Raw genomic sequence first — 15,201 nt, 5'->3', positions numbered from 1 at the left:
GTTGAGGGCATGATTTCTGTCAAAGAAGTTTATCTGGTCTTTATTCACCTATCTTTTAGTTGGAGCATCTTTCTTAGAGTAAGAACAGATGGAATGAAACTCTTTTACACAAAGCAAGCAACAGTTGCTGGTAAGGACAGAGAGCACTTCTGATGTGTTCGGTGTCTTGCTTAGGCAGATGTAGCAGTGTCACACAGCTTTCAAAGTGCAGCTGGCAATGGCAGGGAGGGAGAGATCTTCCTCAGAGCTACGTTTGACACAGTACAGGGTTAGACACAATGCATTGCTCTGGAAACTTAGGGAAGGGTCAAAGTGCTTACCTGTGAAGTCTGAGGTTTTGAAAGCTGATACAGAGCAGCACACACTGGGAAGCTTCTGTGTTTGCAGTGGCTGGTGCAATGAAGGACCCACCTCTCCTCACCCAATTTCCTTTTTTCCCCTGAGTTGTTCACATCCACTCCACAGATCCACTAGAGATTTATCTAAAGCTCTCAGAATTGCCACAGCTCTGTTTGGAATGTGGCTTTTTGATAAATCTTCACACTTTATCACTCTTCTTCTTTTTAAAAGATTTATTTTAGCAAATCTTTTCCACTGTTAACTGTTCATGTTCTCCACGTGTGATCTTCATTTTCTTTGCTTTTATTGTTTATTTTGTGTATTAGTTTAAAAACTGATATATCCCAGGGATGAAATAGAGCAAATTGTATATCATGGATCTGTTTGCAGGACAGATTATAATGTGTTTCTCTAAAGGGGAATTTCTTACATAAACATGTATGCTAATCTTCTTGCATGATTTCCTGTCTGAGCTTTTTCCCCTCAGCTGACAGGAACAAGAAGCCTCCACAATCTGTGGTAACTTCATCCAGAGCTTTTTATCCATAATATAATAGATTTTAAAGGTATCTGTGTGCTATTGGTAACAATTCACACCTTAAAAAATTAAGTAGTGGAAGCAATATGAGTGGGAATATTTCTGTGTGTTCATTAAGTTCTTTGCTTTTTTCTAGATGGTATCATGGAGCAATCAGTCGGACAGATGCAGAAAACCTGTTACGTTTATGTAAGGAGTGTAGCTACCTTGTAAGAAATAGTCAAACAAGCAAGCATGACTATTCTCTTTCACTGAAGTAAGTACTTGTTAGTAAAACATCATAAATGTATTTATAAGCCATAACTTCTCTGGTGCCATACAAGCAAATTATCCAATTTGTTGCTGCACTGTTTTATTACGTTTTAGCTCCAAAGGACTCCCGAGTGTTTGGGACTGCATGATGTATAGTTACAGCCACTGCATTAGTACCTTCCTGTCTACTGATGTTAATAGATTTTTAGTCTCCATTTGGTGTCCATTTAACTAAATAAACTTGGATTATTTTTTTTTTCTGATTCTAATTTGAAATGTTCCTGCTCCTCCTTTAGGCTGAATAAAGAACTGTATTGTTTGGGGATTTTATTTCTTTTGTTTTGTGTGCTTTACTGGAGTAAAGCTGTACAGCATTTCGAAGTAAAAAGCCAAGGACTGAGGATGAAAGATCTATAGAATTAGGAAATTAACAGTATTCCAGTCTTAGCACTGCTCTGAAATTGCCTTACCTAGCTTAGGCTGAGCAGGGTACATCACAGATGTGTTCAACGTAGCATAATAAAAATTCATGAACAGTTGAGGTTGGAAGGGAGGATCAAAGATAATCTAGCCTACCTCTCCCACCCATGGCAGGATAATAAGGATAATTCACTTCATTTCCTAGCTGAGGAAGATTGTCAAGGTTTTGTGTGCTGGAGAAAAAGAAGCCCCTTGGCCTTGGTATAGGCTGTAAAGGTGCAAAGAGAAATGTTTCCTTTCTTTCTTTCATGCAGGATAGGGTCTGATGTGGAACCTGACCTTCCAAGTAGGTCTGGGGTACAGGCCAGATCTTTTCACTAGCATTACTCCTGCCAGTTTGGCATTTGTGCCATTTCTTCACAGGTCTGCTCTGAAAATACATTTTACTGCTGGGATGATGGTGATACCTGGTTGTAACAAATGTTTTTATAAACAGCACTGAAGAGGATTCTTCTTTTTTTTTATTTTTTTTTTTAATAAATTTAAAATTCCATTCTAAGACTTAAGAAGAAAAATATTTGTAGGAGTTTATTTTAAATCATTATTCCTCTACTATTATTTTTGGGACCTTTCTGTAATGCAGAGGTCTGCTTTGAGTTGGAGCACATCTGCTTTAGAACTGTGGTTGAGTTCCTGTTATCTCCTTTGTAATTTGATCTCCGTATACTCCAATATATGTATCTTCTAGATATTTTCAAACACTGAAGCATTAATGGACAAGCTTTGATGTAAATTTTCCCTCAGGCCTAAATTTTCCCTTAAATTCAAAGTCTTGGAATATGACCTATTTTTAAAAGTATTTCACTTAATTCTTGCATTAGCTCAGTGATTTTTGTTATTCTGCTAGAGCACAACTTCCAGAGGAAAAGGTGACAGTTAAAATTATATTTTGCTGCTTTGGACAGCTAAGTTCATGCCTTTAGTATTAGTATCCTTTTGTATCTGTTAGGTGTGTTTGTGCATCTTAGGAACCTTTAGTACCATGTGTGAGTCAGCTTTTTTTTTTTGTTTTTTTGGGGTTTTTTGTTACATGCTTCATTTCTGCTTAAGGGAAAAAGTAAGAATCACACCCTGATTTTGTACTGAGATTAAGTAACAGTGATTTACTATCAGTTCTTCTGTTTCATGTGACAAGCTTTTTCTGAAAACAAAAGAGAAAGCAAAACCCAAACCCAAACCACTTCATTATAGTTTTTTAGTTTTCTTTTCTCTAATAACAAAAGATTGTTTCCCAAAACACATTACCTGTATTTGAAAAGTGAAAATATGGTAGAACTTGCTCATTTTCTTTTAATATAGCTGAATATTTCATAATAGAGACATCTCTGAAGGCCATTTTTTCCAATAGCAGGAAGTCTTTTTATGTTCTGTGGACATTGAGAGAGCCAGACAGGCTTGACTTGAATGGGGAATTTGTGTGAGATATCTGTCTGGTTCAAAATCCAAAAAATTATCATTCCAAATATAATAAACTGAGTGTGAAAATAGCTTTATTGCTAAATTAAAATGCATGTGTGTATAAAACAATAATTGAGGTAGATTAAGGTGCTATAATTTACCCAGTGAAATTTAATTGCATGTGGATTAGCTATTTCTGGGGGCATCAGAGAAGTTTTTTTTGAAGTACACATTTATGTTACCCATCTCAGTTAGAAGCAAGGAATTGGTATTGTTGGTGACAAGTGTTTGAAGCTAAAAGCATCTTTCTATGGATTGGGATCCAAAGAGCTAAGCTTCCTTGCCAGCATTATATAAATTCTGCACAGCAGAAGAGGAAAAGAGTATAATCCACCTTCCCAGAACAAAATCATCCCAAAGGCATGAGGAGCAGCTGTACATTCTCTTGAATCTCATCTGTCAGCCGTGGATTGTTCCCTGTGTTTCCACCTCTCTGCATTCCTTCAGGGTTGTAGATATTTGACTCGCTCATACCCACCCACCCTTTCCTTAAACACAATTATAATTGCAGAAGGCTGGGTAAAAATTGGAGACCCATACTCCTGGTAACTGTGTCGTAACCAGAAATTCCTGGCTGCTATTGAAATGCCTCGTTTCAAATTCCTTGTCTGAAACCTGTTCTTTACTAACAAGCACACTGGTGAAAAAGGTAGAAATAGATGTGCAAATGAAAGAGGGAGAGCCATTTCATACTAATAAATGTTTTAGGTGTTCAGCAATTACTTCAGTGAACATCAAGATCACAGGGAAGCCTTTCTGAAGCAGCAATAGAACAGGATCTCTGAATGGGGTTATCGAAGACCAGGCACCAACTGGGCTCCACTAGCTAATCCTTTTAGTCAGGATTTCCCCCTCCCAAGGCTTGCAGCAGTGTGCACTGTGCCCACACCACTTCATTTCCTGGCTTATATTTCAGTTTTGGGAAATGTGGCTGTTCTTAATTTTAGATAAGGATTATCTCACAAGTTAACTAAATGTGCAGTCTGTGAGCAAAAGCAGTAAAAGGCATTGCTTTCTGTTCTGTCAGATAGCTCCTGCACAGCCACTGGAAGTACAGAGCTGAATTCAGAGAGGGTGATACCTTTTGACATCCTGATCCTCTGGACTCATAAACAGGCACGTGGTTTCCCTGAATAGCAAAGGAAACTACAAACTATAGGGGTTTTTTTTTGTCATTACAGTCTGTAGAAGTGGTCCTGATTACCAAAGTTGATTACATAAACTTTGGGTAGTTCTGGGTTCTGGATAAATGCTGGACTTCGCCTTTCTGTTGATTTTTGTTCTTGGAAGTAACTCTTGTAATATTGTAAAAATAACAAGTTTCTTCCTGTCAGTATAATTTACAAAGATGTCATGGGATTTTTTTTATGTGTCTCTAAATTTGCAATTGAATAAAATTATTTGAAAGTGTGCTAACAGTCTGTTGTTAGCCTAAACTATAATGATCAGGTCCTGGCTCTTAGCAGAAAGTATGGATTCTGTGATTTCTATGGAAAATCCAACAAGCTGAGGATTCTCACTACCTTCAAACCAGCAAATGGGAACTGGTTATAGAGAATGGAGCCTGGGCTTAGTGGTGGTTTTCACACATTGGGTGCAAATTAACACTTCTACACCTTGCCCGTCAGGTATAAAATGTTGTTTATAATATGCTTGAAAAAGCAAAACTGAAACAGGAAAACCAGTTCATAGGCCAGCCTCTTAATGTCCAGTAAATTATTTTTTCAATTTTTTTTTTTTTCAGGAGTTAAGCAGTGAGTTTATTTTTCAGGGGAGGTTTTATTTTATTTTATTGTTGCTATACATTGACATGAGACGTAGGCATTGTTCAAAGTAACAGCATGTAAAAGATTATGGAATGGAAAATAATTTCAGAATGGAAAAATAACACAACATATGTTTCCTACATTGCTAGCATTCTTTTACGGATGATATTGCAAAGTTGTTACTTTTTCCTTTATGCAAGTTTCATCAAAATTAATGCAGAAAATCTGTTCTGACAAAACAGTGTTTTCTTCAGCAAAAATAGGATTCAGAAGACTTGGCCAAATTTTGATTGTAAATACTGAATCAAAGCCATTATTTCATGGAAAAAATACTAGGTTTGATATCTCATTAATATTTATTAAACCTGCTTTTATCACACTTCATGCATAAGATCAGAAAAGCACATTCTGATTAATTGTCTGCCCAATTACTTTCCCATCCTCATTGGGTTTTGAAAACTGAGAGAAAATATGTGGGCAGGTTGCAATTCAAAGTCTCTTGGTGTTATGGTTATGTTGCCAAACATTTCAAACAAGGTGTGACTGACTATTAGTCATGTATCAAGTTTGTGTCTGTGTAAACATCTGTGCTTGAGAGTTCCAAATAAATTTGGTGCAGGGATCAGCAATTAGGAATTTTCTTGTGTGTTTGAAACTCATGGGAATGGTTGCAAAAAGGTAAGAAAGGGTAGAATATTGTCTCTAGTAGCATTGTTTTGTCACTGTTTGTCAATTGAATGCAAATGTGGTGAAGAGTTACTGCAACATTTGAAAAACCACACATGACAATATCACGTGCTGTAGTTCAGGTCCCAGCACCTTCTCTTACAAAATGTGTATGTCTTGTCTCTTTGAGGCACTGGCTCTTCACCAGTGTGAACTTGGGATCACTATTTATGTTCTTTTCTTTGTAAACCTTGAGTTTAGCAGATCTAATAGTTGTTGCTGAGCTGAAAAATAGGCATTCCAAAACCACAACTACTCAATCAGGTGCTTGTTCAGGTAGACCCCAACAGTGATTCAAAAACTAAGCAGAAACTTATTTACAATCACTTCAACCATTAAGATTTTTTCCCTGTCATTACCGGAAATTTCTGTAATGAAATCAGTGTTTGGAGGAGAGGAAGAGGGAGTATGACTTCCAGGTTCTTTTTTGACATGGTTTCTGCAATTCTGGTCACTGCTCTAGCAGCACTGGTGCTGTTAATCAAGTGCAGAGGCATTTTGCCCTTAACTCTTACTAAAGGCACTGATTCTCTGAGTCCGGGCATACCAGAAGAGGGGAGACTGTGAGACATTTTAAAGACAAACAGTGAAGGTGAGACAGCACAGAAGGATCCTTAGTGTAGATGTGAATTTCACAGAATAGTTTACAGTTGAAAGGGTTTAATTCAAGGGCATGATTTCAAGGTGCTGAGTTGAGTTTCTATCAACTTAATTTGTTCTATGTTATAGAAGATGAGAATTGTAACTCTCCCTTTTAGGCAGTGGATGATTGCAACCTGGCATCCTCCATCCTACCTTTTCTTCTCCTGGAGACTAAACAGGCACAGTTTCCTCAAGCCTATCCTCATGTGTCAGGTGTTCCCATCCCCAGACCATGTTTAGTGGTCCTGCTGTGGATATGCTTCAGTATTGACATCTCTTTTATCACGGGACACACTCTCACCAGTTAGAGATGCAGTCTCACGAGTACTCTGTAGAAGTAGTGTCACTCTCTTCCAGCAGCTGGAATTTTGCCATGGAACTCAAGGCTGCAGTAGGCCTTCATGGGCAGATCATTGAATCAGTCTCCTTTCCACCATGTGCCCTCCCTACCACAGTTCCTTTTCTGGCCCATTGTGCCCCATCTTGCATTGCTGATTGGGTTTGTTCCATCCCAAGGGCAGAAGCTATGGATTAGCCTTGTCTACACTCCATTAGCCTGCTATTCATAATTTTTAGCTCACATTCCTGCTCCCTCACAAACTGCGTGGCCTTCCAGAAGGCTCACATGTCAGGATATATAGCAGGGATTCTTTCTGTGTGTGCTCAGTGACTATGTGCTACACAAACCTGAATATATACATAGGTCCTTCTTGGGGAAGCAACAGCTGTCTGTCATGAATGCATGACTTGTAGCAATTTGTTCATACTATGTGCATTCCTGGTCAAAACCTGAACACTCCTGCTCAAAAAATGCTTGTGCCTTTTCCTTCTCTGCCCTAAAGTGCACTTAAAAGATCTTTCTTCAGTCCTTGCCATACTTCAGAAATTAGTATGCACCTGATTCCAATAATGTACCTGCACACTTTTAAGTCATTTTGTGGCAAAGCCGATTCATAGTCAACTGAAGAAAGAGAGCAATACATCTGTCCTCATAATAAGTATTTAAAGATGCCACTCTTGTTTAAGGGAAATCATTTAGAGATTAATTATTACTTGAAAAATATATTTTCCCACTAAGAAATTGATATTTAAAGCACAATTTTAAGCATGTAGAGCCATAATTACAGTGCCTGCCATAGTTTCTATGGAGCAGGTTTCTCTTCATCAGAGAATTGTTGAATACATCTCAAAGATAGGAGCTTGGTTATGATACAGGCACTTACAAAGGGAACGCTGCACCTGCTAACTGGAATATGGCAGATTTTAGAGAAGCTGGTTGTAACATAATTTGTTTTCCTGCTGCAGCTTTCTGTGTCATCTTGAATTGGGCTTTTTTGCTGGCACAGGCCAACTCCAATTTTAACACTACTGTCTCTGCCCCTGGACACACCTAGGAGAAACAATGGCTTGGAGCCAGAAGGTTAGGGATTAGGACATCAAACAAGCCATAAAAACCTTCTAAGCCTCATTTAACATCTTGATATGTCAGAGCTGTTCTTTGCACTTGTGTGCCCTGGCTGAAGTCTATGCTTTTAAGTAGCTTATATGTTTGTTATGTTAAGGCAGCAAAACTGAAGGGTCGCTCCTGGGAAGAGCTGAGGCCTACTTTATACCTCTAGTGCTGTATGGCAGTGTGGGTGCTACCCATCAGAGTGGAATTCTGTCGGACAGGTTGCTTTGCCAATAGCAGGCAGGGCAGTTCCATGAGTTCCATGACACTCTTCTCCTCTTCTCTTGCCTGCGTAATCATGAGCCTTCCTTCAAAGAACGTGCTTGCAGAAAGACCACAGGACAGCAGCCCTTGCTCAGTATAGTGCTCAGTTTAAAGCAGTACTATGCCATTGCCTTGGGAACGTGCTCACCTGGAGTAGTTTTCCCACCTCAAGCCACCAGATTATGCACAGAGATCTGTTCTGGACAGTTGCTGCCCAGGTGGAATGAGTGAGGTCTGCCTTGTGGCATCCACAGGTAAGCCATCCAGGGTAGACCAGGGCAGGTCTTGTCTTGCCTAGCTAAGCAAGGTTCATTGCCTGCTTGTGCCTGCATAGGGACCCTCAGGCCTCTGACAGGACAACACCACAGATATTGGGTCCAGAAGTAATGGCTGGCTATACTGAAAATAAGTATTCATAGAAAAATATTGAAAGGGCTGGAGAGAGGGGCCATGGGAAGGAAATGGATTGTCTTCTGGCACACCTCTGTTAATTTTCTGTGTGAGACAGCTATGCATGTGGATCAAGGCAGCACAGGTGCTGAAAACAAAATACCACCTTAGGCTGCCTTTGTGGTGAACTGTTCAGGGGGGTTTGCAATTAGCAGGTGGAGCCAGTCTGGCCTGCCACCCAGCAACTACTGGCATTTTGTTCTGCTACTTTCCCCTCCATAAGGAGGGCTTGTTGTGGTGCTGCGTCCCTCTTCCCTATGCACAAGCATGAACTTACGCTTTGCTTTCCTTGCAGGAGCAGTCAAGGTTTTATGCATATGAAGCTGACGAAAACCAAAGAGAAATACATCCTGGGTCAGAACAGCCCTCCCTTCGACAGTGTTCCTGAAGTAATCCACTACTACACTACAAAAAAGCTGCCCATCAAAGGAGCAGAACACTTGTCGTTGCTCTACCCTGTGGCTGTACGGACTCTCTGATAACCTAGTCTCACCCCTTCCTGTGGTTGGGAGGTGAGAGATAAGCTGGGTTGCACAGAATTCATTGCCAGAATTTAGAGCTTGAGTCTATGATGGAGAGAGGCAGCATTTAGTCTTGTGAATGTGGGCTGCCTGCAGAGTTGTCTGTGGGACTGTGTGTGTGATACACTTGTGCTGCAGCATGCCTCTAGAGTTGTATTGCTGCATAAGAGAAAGAACACTTATTTTAGTGCAAGGAGAGCAGATAACCTTCCCAGACCTTCTATGTGAATGAAAGTGCTTCCCAACAAAGGTTCTTCCTTCATGCTTTGAGAAGAATCAACAAGTTCTTCTCAGCAGTAAAAAACCAACAACTTGTATTCTCTTGCTACCCTGAGAAACTTCTCCGTGAGAAAGAGTAACCTTACTCTGAGGGGACCCTAGGGTGTTCTAGATAGACCTGAGAAGGAGCTGCTTAGCAAGCAAGTCTCTGGCTCTGGTCACTTAGCTTGATGGGTTTGGGATTTTTTTAATGCAGTTTCTTGGGGTAGTCAAATATTGAACTTCTATTAGACACACAATCTTAAAATAGTTTTGTGAGAGCAAATCACAGTCAATTACTTATGAATAGGGGATGTAATTAAACAGTAGTTTGTTATATATTTTTATCCTTTTTGGTACAATAATCTCTTAATGTTTACTGTCTTCATTTGCAAGTTTCATTTGTAGGTACAGGCAGCTAATTCTGTTTGGGGCAGTTACACCATAATGTTTTAAGTAGTTAGGATAAGTAATTTTGACATGTGGGTTAGTATTTATGCATGAGGGTGGTCAAAGGCTTTTATAAAGCTTTAGTAGGCGAAATCTTCACTTGCTCATTCATCTGGATCAAACAGCTGTCCTACTGATGTAGCAGGTTAACTTGTGTATCACACTGCCTTTCCACAAGGTGGCTTTTGCAGCTGTGAGAACTGCAGTATGTAGCAGAGCAGAATTTTGTTTTTCTGGCCTCAATGGTCTGCCAAGGCATTGTTAAGGCACAGCCCCACTGGCACATACTTTCTGGCCAGTGCTCTTTTTCACCATGAGCAGAAGCCTGCCTCCTGCTGTATTTCAGTCGCTGTCAGCCAGAAGCACTGGGGAAGCTGCTCTGTATCTTAGTCCTGCCAAATCAGTGCCCATGCACTTGGGACATATTTTCTACATGCTTTGTGTGCTCATTCAGTGAGATAAGTGAAAAATTACAATTGTACACAAGCTGGAACTGGGGGATCTATAGCCTTATAGTCCTCATGTTGTGCCATCTCCCACATACATCTAGAATGTTGTGAATTAACCCATCAGCTAGTATAGTAGCAAACTGGTTATATGCAGGTTATGTATTTTACAGACAGCAATAGGACTGTGAAATTGTGTGCTATTTAATTCAGCTTTCTTAGCTACTACTATTTTTTTATGTATGCTTAGAAAGAAGTGCAAATCTGAAAATTGTGATGGAATAACCACTTACTGCCTGTAAAAGTAGTTCTTCATGGTATTGTCTAATCTGTTAAGAACCTCAAGGATGACCCACATACTCTCACTGGTGCTTCCTTTTAAGCTGCCTTATTCTTTAAATGGCATCCAATGCAGATTGAACAGAAGTTGATCATATGTGTGTGAAGAGCCCAGTGTCCTTCTGTGCAGCAATGGCAGTGGGTCAAACTGTCTGTCTCACCCAGAATTGGAGGCTGCACTGAAATAGGTTTTCTAGTTTTCCAAGGAGGGTGCCTCAGTGGAGGACAACATTCCTGTCCAAATGAAAACAAACATCCCCTTTTCATGTACTTGATGCCTTGAGAAGGCTGACCTAGAACAGAGGCTAGACAGAGTTAAAGAATAAATTAGATATTTATTGAAAGGCCTTAAAGGATACACCTTGGGCAGTGTAAGAGCCTGGCCAGGGCTACACCCAAGATGAACCCAAAATGGTCACACAATGGACCACCAGTCACAACATCTCACACTTTTATGAGTTTTGGTCCATTAGCATATTGGAGTTACTTGTCCACTTATAGATTTAGGTTATGAAATTCCATCCTCCTTGTTTTCTCTCTTCAATTCACTGTTGTTTATACTTTTTGGGCCTGGAGCTTGTAACAGTTGACTTTGGTCAAGCTGGAAAAGGAATTGTTTTGTCTACCTACCCTGTCAAGAGAACTTACCAACACTTAATATGAGGCTGAGAGCTACACACTAAAGCAGCACAGAATCTGAAAAATATGAAAGCTAAAACTTAAGGCATCATATTCACCTACCTGCTTTTTTTATTTCCCTAAAGTCTTTACTCTCTTAACATCACCCAACTGACAAGAGCATACAAGCACTTTTAAGTTAGTATATTCTCTCACCAGAGTAGGAGTTTATGAAGGTGTCAGAGTTCACACAGATTAGGAATCAGGTGACATCTTCTCTGAGTCTTGGCCTTTGTGGGCTCGAGCATCACTCTCATGCTCTTTGGGACAGAAATATGTGTTATTTCTTCTTTTGCATGTTGAATTGGGCATGATTGCTGTTCCATAGTCTGTTTTTATTTAAAGGGAAAAAAAAAAGTATGCCCCTACTCTGTCTAACAGCAATTACCAGTAGAAAACAATAGCATCATTAACCAAGGCCTTGTCTGGCTTCCTTAAGCACTTTGTCTTTAATTCATGGGGATAACTATTGTACCAGACCTTTCTTGTCATGGGTCTGATCAAAAGTCAGACAAAGCCAGCAAGTGCCATTTTATCGCTGTCTGCAAATTTTGGGTTGGGATCTATTGTTTCATATGAATTATATGAATGTGCATCATACAGATGAATATACTGCTTATTACAGCTTCAAGGATCAGATCAAGGTTCTTGGTTCAGTAAGAGGAAATCATCTCAGAACGTTTTGGTTGTCCATGGGAAGGTTTTTTATTATTTTTCTAAAAGACTTTTAGAAAGTACTCAGTAATTGCAGAATAAATAAAACCAGGATTTTGTTTGCACTGTAATGTTGTCTCTGTTTATTTAAGTGATTGTATGATATTTTTCCAGTGAAGGAATATTCTTCCCAGATTTTTTTAATGTACAGTGAAAATGCGGTGTGTTAACAGTGTGTAGTATTGCGTATAGGTGGAAGATCTTGTAGTGATCATGCCTATATTGCACATTAAAAGTTTATTTTAAAAAAAAAGTATAAACCTCTCCCTTTTTTTCCTCTGACTGTCCTTGTGTACTCAGATTGTCATGAATAGCTAATAATTGAAGCAGTCTTTTAGAACAACTTGTGTTTGTCTCAACTGGGTTGTGAAAGTAATCATTAGGTTGTAATTTGGAGTCTGGAAATTATATATCTCAGTTCTACCCTGACTAATTCTCTTGATAATGTGCAGCTTTACAAGGGCTGAGATGGGTCCATGTGTGAATGATATTGCTGGTGGTGTCCGAGGAATCCAGATATTGCAGCTAGCAGCATAACACTGGAGAGTCACTTTTTGCAGCCTTTGTAAGAGGTGTTAATTAGGCTTCTGTTTTGATGAGTATTTCACAGCATGGTGAAGGCTGTGAACATCTGTATGATGTGTAGGAGAGCTTTAGTGGCCGAGGTTGGATTTCGCAGCTCCTTCCATAATTGGAAAATCATTTAGGTTTGTGGAAGTACAATCATCACCATGGTTTCTCTACTTGATAACATTATTGTCTTACTTTGAAATTAAATCTTCAGAGACAGGATGCAAAGTACAGGGCTGAATTGAGTGCAAAGGTACAAAACAGACAATATCCTAATAGGATTTACCCTTTCTGCTTCTGAAAGAACATGGCCTGAATCTATACTCTGAGGAAAATGCTTACTGCTTGGAGAATGACACATTTGTATGCTGCTCCTCAGCATTCCATTGGGTTTTGCACTTTATCTTGATGTCATGGCTCAAGCTGGCAACACAAACACCATGTGGCAATATTGGTGGAGCCCACAAATGTTATCTATTATCCAGGCTCTGATTCCATTTCAACACTGGTATGCTGCTAAGCTATACTCTGGTGGACTCAGTTCTCTGCTGCTGTAAGTTATTCATGCTGTCCTTGGGTGGTACCTCAAGTGGTGCCTGAGCAAAACAAGCAAGGTCTTAACAGAATTTTAAACAAACAAATTGAAGACCTCACCCCACACACTACACTACTATGTCCCTGTCAAAAGGGTAAAACAAAACAGATTTGGAACAGAACTGTGTGTGTTCGTGGTCTGAACAAGAAGTGAAGGAAATAAAAGGGAGATTCAACTGGTTTTCATAGTTTTTTCCTTTTTTAATGATCTGCAATGATCCCACATTACATACCACATATTGCTTTCTTTTATTACTTATTTCTGGAGGCCTCAGAAAGAAGATAAGAAGAAAGTAAGGATGAAAATCACAGCAGCTGAGCAAAGTTATTGATCTGAAATAAAGCAAATAGAAGTCCTACTGAAAATAAATGTTCATATGTTGCAAGGGATGACCATGTACAATCCAATTTTCTGCAGCATGTGATTTCCTGTCTCGAGCCTTGAGCTTCCTCTGCAAACAAGGTATGCACAGTCTAGAGATAATGCAGTGACTTCAGTGCTCTCCACCTTGTATTTAGTTCAGTGACAGGATTAGACCAAACATTGCCTTTGCTTTCAGGGTCCCTGAATTGCATTTGCTGCTGCTGACAATTCCAAAACACAAGTTTGGTGAAGCTTGTTGGCAAGTTGATTATATTAACCCATTCCACAAGTCTGCCCCCAAGAAACAATGGTTCTAACCACAGCAGAAATATCAAAAGGATGGCTGGAAATCTAGTGAATTGCATAAGCCATGGGGATGACTTAAACATGATCATTATATGAAATTAATATATGGGAAGAATTACAGGATTGTTTATAGAGTAATGGCTAGATTGTGTCAGGTAATATGGGCGGGACCTGGCTGAAATTCAGCTATGAAAGAATAGGGAAGGATAAGGTAACCATTTACAAGTAAACAGCTTGTTAACTGCTGTGAAAGTTGTAAAAGTGTCATGGAGAAAGTGTGGAGATACTTTCAGAAAGGGTGGACTGAATGGCAGTGAGGCAAGAGCCAAGTGTGAGATACTGAGAGGATTTGAGTACAGGAACCAGGCATTCTCTAGCAGTGTGTGATAGATATTGTCCAGGGTCTCTCAAGAGAGACACAGAAGGTACCTACAAGAAGTAACCCAGACAAAGAGATTTTTGAGGCGAGACTAAAGAAATTATGAGAATCCAGAGAGACTCAAACAAAACCCTGGGGAGAAAAAGAGGAGAATTCAGGAATACCTTGGGAGAAATACAAGGGGCCCTACATCCTTGGAGACTGCACACGGTAAGGCTGGAACTGCTACACTGACCCTCCTAACTTCTCTCCCAGATTATGTGGTGTACCACACAGATCAAGGACTACACTGATTAAACCAGCTTCTCTTCTGGACTGTCCTCTGGAACAGGAAGCTCATGTTTCTCATGGTTGACATCACAGATATCCATGTCTAAAATGTTTTTGGATCTGACTTCATTTAGGCTCTGCACTTTTGTTTTAGCTTTTACTGCAAACACCAGCCCTAAACCCTCTATTTCTTATTAATTAATTATTATTCATTATTTTATTATTATTCATTTTTTTAAAATATAAAGTTATGTGATATAATTGTGATAAATTATTGTAATAAAAGGATTCCAGTTAGTAACTTTGTATGGCCAGGATGAACCATGGTTTCAACCTGAGTATTACCAGTTCTGTGAAAATAAGGATCATGTAAAAAAATGTCTTTGACTTTTGTTGTTTGTTCATAATGTCCTTTCAGCACAAATGTAGTAAACTTTCCCCTGAAACCATCTCATTATTTACCTCCAGTAATTAGATCCATTCATAGAGAGGGCAGCCTATAAAATCTTGTCATCTGTCTGTTTTTTCTACATATTAAGACTATTTTTATTTCCATATAAACATATCTATATGGACTCGTTTAGGTCATCAAGTCCAACATTTAACATAACACTTCCAACTCCACCCCTTATCCGTGTCCTTAAGTGCCATATCTTTTAAATATCTCCAGACCGTGGACTGAATCACTTCCCTGAGCAGCCTGGTCTGTGACTGATATCCCTTTCAGTAGTGAATTATTTCCATATTTATGCAGTCTAAACCACCACTGGTACAATTTGAGGCTGTTTCTTCTCATCCCCTCATTTGCTGGGAGAAAATGCTGATCCCCACCTCATTAAAGCCTCCTTTCCTGTAATTGCAGAGTTGGAGTTTCCCTGAGTCTTTTTCTACAGGTTTAACACACCTAGTCCCATCAGCTGCTCTTCACAGGTCTTGTGCTCCAGACT

General features: G+C 39.5%; 1 protein-coding gene across 1 annotated transcript in view; it reads left to right on the top strand.

Moving 5' to 3' along the window:
* SHB (SH2 domain containing adaptor protein B) overlaps positions 1–12,031 on the top strand; it is a 57,663-nt gene extending 45,632 nt beyond the window's left edge. The window contains exons 5-6 of the mRNA XM_030257719.4: positions 1,014–1,133; positions 8,661–12,031. Coding sequence (XP_030113579.4) covers positions 1,014–1,133; positions 8,661–8,844 — 304 coding nt within the window. The 3' untranslated portion in view covers positions 8,845–12,031. The remainder of the gene's footprint in view (positions 1–1,013; positions 1,134–8,660) is intronic.
* The last annotated feature ends 3,170 nt before the right edge of the window (positions 12,032–15,201 follow it).

Source organism: Taeniopygia guttata, chromosome Z, assembly GCF_048771995.1.
Source record: "Taeniopygia guttata chromosome Z, bTaeGut7.mat, whole genome shotgun sequence".
NCBI classification, from domain to species: domain Eukaryota; kingdom Metazoa; phylum Chordata; class Aves; order Passeriformes; family Estrildidae; genus Taeniopygia; species Taeniopygia guttata.
The sequence above is the reverse complement of the archived record's forward strand: the minus strand, read 5'-3'. Positions and strand labels throughout refer to the sequence as shown.